The following is a 12,999-nucleotide window of genomic DNA, read 5'->3' on the forward strand; positions in this document are numbered from 1 at the left end:
ATCTTCCATTAAATTAACTTTTATATGTAAAATTGTGAATCTTTTCAAAAGAGAATCACTGCTGTAATCTTTTCAGATATTTTACCGATATTATCCAAATGAGCACTTATTGAAAAATATGTAAGTCACGTTTTCAATATACTTTTTCTTTTATGAAATGTTTATTTAAATTTTTTACTTTTTTGTTTAATATTTTATCCTTAAATACTCCAAGCTAATCATTTATTATAATATTAATCTGTAATACACAATTAGAATCTATAAGTATCTTAGTTAATTGATTTAATCGAAAATTAATTGAGTGTTTTTAACAAAAATAAAAATGTCATGGTAATAAATAAGAGAAAAGTTTATAGCAAATTTCAGACAAATTATACTCATACTATCTTTTTTAATACTCACTCTTTTGAAATAAGTACTATGTTATACTATTACAAATGAGGGAATTTTGCAGTGTGAGAGAAGAAACTGCGACGCAGAGTAGAGCTGAGGAGAGGCAGTGCAGAGTGAAGCAACAAAGGGGGGCATAAATTAGTTAAGAAACTAAAAATATGAGCCAAACACATAATTAATGCATAAATTCTTTATTTAAAATGTTATAAATACTAAGAGTTGTTATATAATTACTACGGTTAAAAAAATCAGGATCAATAAAAAAATGGATTGTCCCAAATAAACAACAATATAACACAATAATTTTTATATAATTAGATAATTCAATGAAACTGAAAAGTGTAAATAATAAAAATTATTAAAAGATTTGTGCAAAATATAAACATAAATAAGAAAATAATCATATATAGCTATATCCCCTAATTGCATCTACAGTTTCATCAACATCATGTTATTAGGCAAACAAAGCCACCAAAACAAGAAAGTTTCATTATCTTTGCCTCTCTGACAAGCCTAGAAATTAACATAATAACAACAACCCTACTGAAATTTCATATACATATACTCCTAGTACTATGAATTTTAGATTCAATATTATTCTTTTTTAAAGCAGACATGTTTGTTTTTCATATTTCTAATATATTGACATTCTGGCAAAAATGCACCAAATTCAGAATATAAGGTGATAATAATTTTTAAATTAAATATGTAGTCATAATAATAACGACAATGCATTGAAATATATACAATCACATATTCTACATTAAATTATGTATATCATTGCTAGCAAATTGAAAGTAATAATATTTTTCTTGAAGAATTTCTCAGCTTTCACAAATTTTCCTTAGCTTTCATATATCATAATTTAAAAATCGACTATCAAATTGATATTTATCCACTACTAACAAAATAATGTGTGTTTGTTGTCCTTTTATTTCTATATATTGATAAGTAGAGAAAAGCATGTTATAACCAATAATAATAATAATGAGAAAAAGAATGCTAATTAATTCAGCAAAGCCATTAGCAAGAAATCACACGCATCACATCCGAATGAGAAAAGTAAAGGGTATTAAAGCTACTAGTGAAGGAAGGCTACATAGATGAGAAAACCAACTAAATTAAAGCATCTCTCTATCAGTGATGGATGTCAGCGTTTCCAGCCAGCCCTGGTGGCCTTACATTTTGTTGGAGTTTGGCCAACCCATGTTCGAATACATTGGCACCTGATGCCCACCAGCATTACCATACCCTCCTGACCCGGGAGCCAGAGAGCTATCACCGTTGTCCTCAGCAGAATCACTTGAACCACCCCCAGAGGGAGGGCTCGCCTCTGTGCCCGGAGTGCCAAAATTCAACATATTCGGAGCTGGACTATTATTGGATGACGGTCTGCTACCCTTCGGCTTTTTCCCTTCAGCAATGAAGCTCCCCACCACAACCTGAAAATGGAAAATGTGATTTCATTGTCTTGTGACAGACAGAAATGCAAGACGGATGGTAGAAGATGATAACCTGAATGGGCGATGCAGCTTTAAGCACTCCAACAACCCCACCACCCAATACTTTACCATCTGTCCCTGCCAATGACACACTCAGTGCACCACTTCGACTACCATTGCTCTCTGATGTTGGGAAGGAACCTGATAAAGAGATGATCTCATACCGCCCCTGTCAATTCATGAATGGCCCATATCATCAACACAGCGTGGAACTAATCAATGTTATAAAGTGAGTCCCTTGAGATTGAACGGAGGCAGCGGGAGCAGTTAGGTAAGGTAGTAGTAGGGTTTTGCGTTTAAATGTTGAGAAAATCCGAAAACATATTAAAACCATTACAAATATGTAGGTGTGTCGAATTTTAGAAAATGGCTCAGATTTTGGGAAAATGGGCAGGGTTTAGGGTTAATTGGCAAATGGGATGGGCCATTTGCGCAATTGGGTCGAGTTTAGGTCTAAGACATTAAAAAACACGCCATAAACGCCATAACGCCCTCCATAAAAAAATCTGCCACATATCGTCATGACAGTGGCATTTTTCAAAACTGCTGTGGAAACGCACCATGACAGTGCCGTGGCAGCTTATTAATAACATTGGAACTAATTCCATCAAAATAGCCAATGCCAAATGTTTTTACAGTTCAGATCAAACTCTGAATATAGAACCGAACTTCTAAAGTTGATATACATGCACATACCCCCTCTACCCCGCAAATATAACCCCCTCCTCCTTTTCACACGTATTAACTGTTAAGAATATACTTGGAATAAAATTGACAAATAATTTACAACTATACTCTCATTTACTCATCATCCAGAATAAGAAGTAGGAGTATAAATTTTAAAGAACAGTAAGAAGAGGTAAATTTTTTAGAGAAAAAAGAATGTACTGCACCTTCAACAACAAAAGTGGAATAAATCCTAGAACAAACAATAAGGAATTCAGCATTAGAGTATATCTTAAATGCTTGAAATATCAAAGGATTGAAATTCGAGATGTCATGTAAACTATGTAAAGAGCTGAGGTGCAAAAAACCCAATCAAGTTTTCACCCACATGAGCAGATTTCCCTTCTGTTCTCTTTTCTTTCTGGAGCAAATAGAGCCAATATAATTTTTCAGGGGTTCCATACACTTGTCACATACAGGTAAGTAGAGTTCAAACAACCATGTTTAGGATACAAGGAATGCCTCAAGCAGCATATCCAAATATAATTTCAAAAGTTAATCTAAAAATGGAATTTCATATCATATGTTTGGACTGATATTTCAACACACAATCCCAAATAAAATGGGAAAATAGATCTGGAGGATCTGGCAAACGTTTATTTAAATGATAGGAAGCATCTAGTTCAGGGAGTAGTTACAGAAAGGACTCTCTCTCCCTTATTAAAAAGTCTCAAATAGGAACAAACTGATGTACAAGTGACTGAGACTTTTCTCTTATGGTGGAAGCATCTCATAACAAATGAAAATCTATCTTTTCAGCCTTTGAGGTGACAGGCCATAAAATGAGGGGAATTAAGAATACAGGAGATTTTGAATGCTGAGGAGAAAAGGGACCAAAACGTTGAGTATCAGAATAAATTAGACCTAAGGCTATAGATGCTGCCATGTTGATAAGCATAGTAGCATACTTATAAAACTTGTGTTTAAGAGTTATTGTCAATTCATTTTCTGGGGAGTGTACGTCAAATTGATATGTGGATGCAGGAGACTACTGTCCAAGAGATTAGGGAGAAAAAAGAAACCAAAGAAGTAAAAAGAGACTGGCACTTCCACATATTACAAATTCCTGTACAGCAAACATAAACAATACCTATATTTAGATGCAAAAATAGCATTACTTATGAAACCACAGATTAAAGTTCATGTAGACATGTTGGTGTTAACAATATATACGTAGGCAGCAGATTCACATCTCTCTTTCTAAATAGAAGCATTTTAGGCACAAGAGCAATAGTGATATATTACAATTACATTTAACATAAGGCATATCATCACAGAGGTTATCAGTAGCACCCACCTCATAGTTGACATGGCCACTAGGCATCGCTGGTTGGCGTAGGCTAACGCTAGAGATGGCACCATTAGCAGATAAAATGCAAACTGTGCGTGGTCCTTGTTGTGAGAAAGCCATTATCTTTGAAGCTATGTCCTACAACAATGTTAACCCAAAACATTAATCAGACAAAAGTATTAATCTCTTCATTAACACATAAGATGGCCGATTATGATTTCATAGGAAACAGCAGCACCAAGAAATGTCTAGCAGTAATAACTGAACAGTCCCTTATTTACTTATAGCTAGTTTTGCACAGATAAGGGCTCTGTGAGAAAAGAAGCTGGGTCCTTGTTGCTATAGCATCACCTAGAATGTTATAGGTACTTGTAACTAACGAGACAGCTTTGTAGTAAAATTCAGGTAGGTAGCTTTGACATGCAAAAAAAACAATAAATATAGACCCAATCAACATTGGATCAAATTTAATATCTGTAATGCATTATAAAATGGTGGTAGCTAGGATATGCAAATATGACCAATGGTTACATGTCCTTGCAAATAGTGCAGAGAGAAGAATACTGAAAGAAAATTGAGGTCTACTGAGCATATAAATGAGAAAATATTTGAATGGTTAATATGTACCTGTTTGTGAATGATTGAAACTAATAAACAGAACCTAAGTGCAATAAGTTGGAAAGGGATTCAGAAATAACTAACCAGTAATTACATCATCGACTTAGCCAACTCACATCACATACGTAAATAGGATTTACAAAGCAGAAAAATAGAAAATATAGATGCCCTAAAAGTACACTGTTCAGTAAAACCTTTTGAACCTGCATGCAAATGATTGAAAGTGGAGTAGTATCTGACAAACCTTAAATGCATATAATAATTGAGAACTTCCTTATACAGACCATTCAAACTTTTTCCGAAACCATACACCATATTTGGTTTATATTACACTACAATGCGGTAACACTATACAGATTCTATGAAGTATGACAGTCAATTATAGCACTTTTAACAAATTTTGCTCAAAGGAAGCCCTACTGTATGTGTAATGTACATCACACGGATCGCATCAAAGACCACATAAACCAAGCATAATTATTAATGGACAGTTAACAGCGTTTGTTGATTATCAACATAAGTGATGGAAAACTAAAAAAATGGTAAAAAAGCAAAGAAGAAAACAAAAACTTTTTGCTAAGCATAGAGATGAGGAAAAAGCATATCTTACTTCATGTGCTATTGAGGAGTGATTTTAACATGTAAAAAAATTCGCTGAAAGACAAAAACCATTCCTGGGGACAGAAACTGAATCATGGACTTCTTAATCTTAACTCAAAAGCAATTATTCACCAAGAATGCACTTATGTCACCAAGTTTAGTAACATAAACTGGCAGCATTCCTGCTAGAAGGCAAGGGCTTGTTATTTCCATACTCGCTTTTAAATAAAGCGACAGCACTAATTAACCACAAAAGCATAAAACCCAAAACATTTCTAGCAAGTAATGTGTTGGTAGATAGTTCTGTTGATTCTCCAACTGGAAAAATCCACTGAAATTCCGTAAGAACTTACTAAGACAACAGCTTGTAACGTTCCGGCCCATAACTTAACCCAACTTGATCCTTAACATAAAATCATAAAATTCAATTTTCGAAACATGGAGCCAAAACCAGAGGCTCATAAAGACTGAATCTTTAAGCTATAAACCCCACTCAGCAATCACCAAAATTAAAGGGAAAACAACAAAAATTCTCAAAATCAGAAAGTAGCATAAGCAATTTACCTCTCCGGGATTAACAGTAATGACATGAGGTGTGAAACCGATTCCTGGATTTCCTATTCAGCAAAAGAGAAACATTAAGATCAGCAAGTAAAGATCCCAGTAAAAGGAAGAAAGAAAAAGAGGGTAAACCTAGCGCATCCAGCTGCTTCTTCCCGGAGCCAGGAGGGCGGCCGCGGTGGCGCTTGACCTGAGATTCAGAAGAAGGAGTCGTCCCAGCAGCGCCCCCTCCGGGATCTAAGTGTCCCCCAGCGGGAGAAATCTGAGCGACGGGCGCTGGAGAGAGGCCGAGGCCAATGCTGTTATCAGGAGAGTACTTTCTGGGGCGGCCCCTTTTCTTTCTAGCGGGCTCAGCGCTGAACCAGCCGCCGGCGCTGGCGGAGGGGGAGCCGTCGGCGAACTGGTGATCGAGCGGCTTCTGTGGCGGCGGGGCGGCGGGGGGCATGGAGTTGAAGGGGAAGCGGGGCTGGTGCATCATGGGGGAGTTGGAGGCGACGGAGGTGGTTGGGGCGACGGAATTGTTGGTGTGGGGCAGTAGGTAGGAGTTGTTGGAAGGGTGCTGCTGTTGAATTTGAGGGTGGTGATGGCCCATCAACATGGCGTGGTGGGCGGAGAAAGGGGGCGCCTGAGGGTGGTGGTGGTGGTGGAGGTGGTGGGGTGGCGGAGGAGCGGAGGAATCTTGGGAATCCATGAGGGGAAATGCGGGAATCTCAGGGAATTAATTTTATATACAGCAGGAGAAATGGGGAGGAGAATGCAGTTTGAGTTTGATTTTGATTTTGATTTTGATTATGGAATCTGAATTTGTGAAAGAGACTCACTGAGGTAGTTCAAGAATCGCGCGATCAGTGGGGGTTTTAGAATTAGGGTTTTATAATTTTCTATTTCAGTCGCCAAATCTAAACGCCGATCTCATTTCATACATAAATTAATGGACGCTTTTCCAGATAGATGCAAAGTAAGTTAAGTGCGGATTTTGGGGTTGTGTTTAATTTAATACTCTCCCTATCATATGGTACTTGCACATTTCATTTTTAGACTCACCCAAATTATTTGAAATATTTCTATTTTAAATATTAATTATGATATTTAATTAAGATATTAGAGTTAATTAAGTAGTTTAAGTGTTCCTTTATTACACTTAAAAGTATAATTTAATTATATTAATTATTCTTACTTAAATTTATGTTGTCAAATTGAAAAGTGCGACTAGCATGGGGAGGGAGAGTAGGGTTTATGAGAAGTGTCTACTTATAAATCCAATACTAGTACTAGTTACTAAGGAATATACTACTACCAAATCAACAATATACTCTAATCACACAAAAATTAATAAAAGTTGATGGTATACTACTATGCTAGAACTTAATAGTTTCAAATTTGTGCATATCAACATCTTAAACACCATCCAACTAGCTAACTTTCTAAAAATTAAACTGTCACAAGTTCATAAAAAATACTAATATAATCATGTAATTGTTTTATAATCATAATCAGTTATTTTTGGCTACTTTGAACCGATTGAATCGAAATTTGAGAATATAAATTCAAAATGATTTAAAATGTCAGTAAATCCAAATATTTTATATTAAATTCAAACTTACCATAAATATTCAACCATTCCAAAAAAAACTGGAAAGCCTAAAATCTGAACATTTTTTTATTATTATAATTTATTAGGTTATATTTAAATAAAATTATATTTGGATTTTAGAGTTAAAAAAAAAAAAGCAATCCAAACTGAATTGTAAATCCGAATTTCGAAGAAAAAGAATTCAATCAGATTTCAAAATTTAATAAATTCAAACTGAAATTATTACTTTGGGTGGTTTGATTAGATTATTTGAATTACGGATATTTTGCTCAAACTCTATAAATAACCATCTAAAAAGGAGTATAACTTAGAATATAAATGTCATGACCGCCCTTAATAATGATAGGAAAGCTAGGGAAATCGTGACTAGGGAAGGGACTAAGGAGCGGGGAAGAAGAAGGGAAAACAATGAAAGACAACATCTTAAACAAAGCTTTAAAAGAAAAGTTTTAATCGATTAAACAATTAAGCAGCGGGTTAATATCTCAAGGTAGTTAATGTCATAAAGTAGTGTAGAGCAAAACGAAAGACTTTATCAAGAACGATTCGAAACAAGGCAGCGGAATAAAGGTGTCTAGAGAGTCATAGGGAGACGCCTATGTATGAAGACACGACGCATCCGAAATTTCTTAAGACTCGACTCAACATCCGCCGCAACATCACCGCTCAACCTGCACATAAAGAAAACATATGCAGGGCTGAGTACTTGACATACTCAGTGGACACACGCCAAAATATTTGATAAAAGTTATGCCATCCATACCATAGTGAACTCGAGTTTTAACATTTTAGAAAAGAATATCATCGAGTATCAGAAAACATTTTCGTAGACTGGCCAGTCAAAACAATCTCCCCACTTTCTCCACAATCAATCAATCACATCCTCTTACCATAGTGCGACGAAAGTGTGGCCACACTATTCGCCCACGAGACCGGTCGACTAGCAAGGACGGCTCCCGATTCCACCTGCGTACACAGCCTGATAGGGTTTGCGACCCTACTCAGACCCGAATTCGTTTCCCACATAGCCCTATAGCCTAACGGAGCAAGCTCAAACGAACTAGGCATCAGACAACAATCTCAACATCAAAACAATCATGGCATGGCATAACACTTTAAACCACTCTTATAGCTCCACAATCATATTTTTGAAACGTAAAAGAGTTTTAGTAAAGAAAGCCCACCTCGATTGCTTACAAACACGGTTCACAACTTTATTGAAATCATTGCTCTTCGTACCCACGTACGCACAACAACCCTTATCAACATCATAAACACATAATACAACACAATCAGTTTTCTATCAACACATTACTCATGCATGCCCTATCATTCCTTTCATCGTTTTCTCATATTACCCATCCCAACGTTCACCATCATAAACGATACGAACCCTTTGGCATACATCAACGCGCAATGTATAATCACATCATAGGATAAGTTTCTTATTCACGCATGTATCATGTATTTCATTCAAAACTTGCCAACAAGACTATTTCAATCAAGACATGAATCTGGCAGAACAGCGCAGTCGTTTTGTAAAAATCATTAAAAATCCATCTGATATCATTTGAAGCTAAAATTTGGTCACCACACAGTAGACACATCAAGGTTCATCCAGTTAAAAATCCACACCAAAATCACATCTTTAGGTCGGTCAAAAACAAAAACGAAACTCACTAGACGAGAATACAAATTCTGACAGGACTACGCAGTTCAATTGAAAATTCGTTAAAAATTCATCTTTCGTCTAAAGAGGCTGAAATTTGACACAACATAGAAGACACTTAAAATTTCACTCAGTTAAAAATTCATGCCAAAATAAGATCGTTTGGCCGGCCAAACACTCGTCGGAACCTACTGTCCGAACACCACAGTTTTCATGCTCAACATTTACAAACTATGGTTTGTCTATCATTCATCCACACATATATATTCATGCTTTCAACACATATTCCCGCTTTAAAAACGACATCACAACCATGTTCTCCTATTTACACATAGCATTCACCAATGAATCATCCACAAACTCACACACACACATACATACACGCACATACACATACTTTCTCATGCAAACATCCTTCCCAACCGATTAATTTTTAGATCTACGATTTCTACACTCACTATATGCATGAGGGGATCAAGAAACATGGATTCAATGGTAAGAAGGAGAAAGATGAATCAAAGTATACCTTTCTCTTGAAAAACAATCGGTAGGAATGACGAATGATGCGATTCTTCGATGAATTTTGAATTTGCAACTCCACAATGATGCAAGAACAAGGAATTGGTGAAGGATTGGTGGAGAAGGAGAGGAAGAGAGAGACGTGTGGTATGGAGAGAAGAGGGAGGCTAAAATATGAGGGCTAGGGTTAGGGTTCTTTTAATTTATAGTCTAGGATAAATCCCACAATAAAGCAATTAAAATTGTGGAAGAATAAAATAGAGGTCAATGAATAAATCTCACCATTAAAAGGAAAATAGGCGTGTAGTATGTGGGGGAGTAATTTTCGAAAATTGCTATTTAATTAGCATAGATATTTATTTGGTATTTACTTGGAGAGAAAGATACTCACAAAATAGGTAAAAAGATATTGAGTATCTCATAAATAAGGTAACAAAATAATTCAGGCATCTCCAGGTGGGGAAATAAAAAGGGGCGTGTATAATGGGAAAAATCAAGGAAAAATACTTAAATCCTCAAATCAAATAGGAATAGGATTTAAATTTGGTAATTTCTTGTAGGAAAATACTCCCACAAAATAGGTAACAAATAAATTAATCCCACAAGTAATTGAAAGGCATATGGGCAAAAATTATGAGGTTTTAGGGAAAGAAAGAATCAAATCCTAATTAACATAGGATATAGAGAGATTTGGAAAGATATGGTAAGATTTAATTGGACTTTAATTCAAGGAAAGAGATAAACAAGATACCAATTAAATCTACAAAAATAATTCATTCTCCTAATTAATAGGAGGTTTCGAAAATCTCAAGGGATGGCCAAGGGGTCGAAAATCATGTAGAATAGCATAGGGATAATTTGGTTTGGATTTAATTTGGATAAATATCCCAAAGCAATTAATTAAATCCAAGAAAGAAAGTATTATTTCCAATGAATAGGAGGGCCAAAAATTTCAAATAAATGGCTAGAATGATTATGCATTATCCCATTTAATTTAATTCACACATTGGAAGCTTAATCACATTAACTCACATAACTCACAACAACTGATTTCACATAATTAACGCAAACACATAGAGACTTAATTTCCACAAAAGAAATTCTCATTCAACATCCACATTATTTAAAATAAAATAAGCCATCAAATAAAAATAATAATAATAATAATAATAAGTCAGAATTTTCCGGGGTGCTACAATAAAGGATTCGACCAAAATTCAGTACCTATAGAGATAGTGACCTCGCACTCATAGAGTCCGTTCGTACGCAAAAACTCTTGCAAGATATGTTGGAATCTTATGTTCGGTCAAGGACTTTGACCAAGAATAATTTCAACGAGACATTTAATTTTGTGAAATTAAATGATATAGTATCGATCTACGTTCGGAGTAGATGACCGTGGTATAATCATTTTCTCAAATCCGATTCCCGTTGAGTGAGAAAAATGGATTAAAGTTGTGCAAAATTGCAATCTAATTAAAGAGCTATGAGATTAATTAAGAGAGTTAATTATCCCACATTGAAAGTAACAAGTATTTAATAAGAAGGATTATTACATGTAATAATTATTATAGTGGACTATGAGATTAATTAAGAGAGTTAATTATCCCACTATAGAGCCCGCCTGCCCCGAGCCGCGTGCCTCGAGCCCGTGGCCTTGGACTTGGATCTTGACAATTGGTCTTTGGGTGTTCTTTGGGCCTGGTCATGTTGCTTGGTGCTTGGGTTCGACTTGAGGCTGATCTAGTTCTTTTTAGACCACCACTGTTTCAACGTCAGCGAGCCAATGGGGATGACACCTCATCAGTATGAAGCGGTAAAAGCCTACGTGGCTGACACGCGATGAAGTCCACATCGTGAACGAACCTAGACACCTCTCAGCTCTCGTAACGCCTTGTAACGGTCGGCCTAGACACCTCTCAACTCTCGTAACGCCTTGTAACGGTCGGCGGTTACAGCTTCGCAATGATGACAGCCATCATGGCTGTTGACCCCCTGCAGTGGACTGAGCCTATAAATAGGCTAGTCATTCCATGCATTCTACACCAACTCATTCACAAGCATCACAACATAAGCTATCTCCCTCTCTGCATTTGTCACGCCCGCATTTTCTAAGGATAGAAAACACGGTGGATCGAGACTAGGGGAGGATTAAAGAAGTGTGGAAGAAAGGGGAAAACAACACAACTCGACCATAGCTCGAAACAAATGGGAATAGCTCGAATAAAATCAGAGTATCTCAACAATGAACAACTCAAAAATGAATACTATTTCAGCGATACAAGAACTCAAAATAAGGACAACTACTCAGCGGAAGCATTTGAGAGAAGGAATATGCCACGTGTGAAGACATGACACATTCTAAACACTTAAATTTCTTCAATGGTCTTGCTAAACACCCACCGCACTCGTCACGCTCAACATGCATATTTTTTAAAAGAAATGCTTGAGTACTTGATGCACTCAGTGGACTCATGCCGAAAATATTTTATAAAAAGTATTTATCATGCCACCATTGAGTGACCTCGAGGTTTTAACTTTGAAAATGCTCGAGACACTAAAATCATTTCCATTGTAAAATTCGACTGATCAGTCATTTTCCCATAGATGTCTACCATATCTGATCCATTGATGACAAGGAATGTAGCCACATTCCAAGTCACTAGACCGGCCGACCCAAAATACGGCTCACGATCCCCATTAGTGTACACTAGCCGGAGTAGGGACTCACTCCCTAGTCAGACCCGAATTCGATTATCCATAGATGGCAAAAGCCACATCAGATAGGTTCCATAGATAAAACAAAACACGGCATGACAACTATTCATATCATTTTCACATAAAAATATACTAAGGGCCTTGCCCTTATTTAAAAAGAAAGCCAACCTCGAGTGTTTGATCCGAAATTATATTCTTTCCCTTGCGATCACGATTCACTTGCGAGGTATCACCTTTGAATTTAAATTAACCCGTAGATCAACACAAGGAATTAAAACAAATAAGATGCATGCATCCTATGAGTTTGATTATTTTCTCGGTCACGATTACAAATTTTCTCTAATTAAAACTTAATTATTTCAATTAATTTATGCTGCCCAAGCGTCGCGGCGATACCGGCCACTAGAGTCCCCAACAAATTTTGCGAAGAGATAACTCGGCCAACGAGGACTTAATTTACTCTATTGTATTTCCCAAAATACCTTAGTCCATTTAAATTATTAACCTAATGGTTCAAAACTAAAATCAACTCAAAGAACTTGGCCCCAAAAACAAATCCAAGCCTCCTAGCTCAAGTGGTTGAGGGGCAAGGATACCGCGCCATCCTAGAGGTCACGTGTTCGACCCCTGGGAGGCGCATCTTGGGGATTAATTTCCCCTGGGGGAGATAGGTTAACTAGGTCCCCTTGATTGGGTTGATAGGTTAACTGGTCTGGACACGTGCTTAGGTAAGGTTGGCTGACTCGTTCCTTCTCATCCCGACAACGAAGTGCAGCTTGGTGGTAAGACGCTCCACCTCCGACTGTTA

The 12,999-nt window shown here is 36.6% G+C and overlaps 1 protein-coding gene across 1 annotated transcript; it reads right to left on the reverse strand.

Annotated features, from left to right (window-relative positions):
* Positions 1-1,357: 1,357 nt before the first annotated feature.
* Positions 1,358-6,597, reverse strand: LOC121757341 (AT-hook motif nuclear-localized protein 8-like). Its single transcript, XM_042152889.1, has 5 exons — positions 5,824-6,597; positions 5,695-5,747; positions 3,919-4,050; positions 1,909-2,064; positions 1,358-1,835 (listed from the first exon to the last, which is right to left on the reverse strand). The coding sequence occupies exons 1-5, from the start codon at positions 6,380-6,382 to the stop codon at positions 1,572-1,574; spliced, it is 1,164 nt and encodes a 387-aa protein (XP_042008823.1). The 5' UTR covers positions 6,383-6,597; the 3' UTR covers positions 1,358-1,571.
* Positions 6,598-12,999: the final 6,402 nt, after the last annotated feature.

This window comes from Salvia splendens, chromosome 12, assembly GCF_004379255.2.
Source record: "Salvia splendens isolate huo1 chromosome 12, SspV2, whole genome shotgun sequence".
In the NCBI taxonomy this organism is placed as follows: Eukaryota; Viridiplantae; Streptophyta; class Magnoliopsida; order Lamiales; family Lamiaceae; genus Salvia; species Salvia splendens.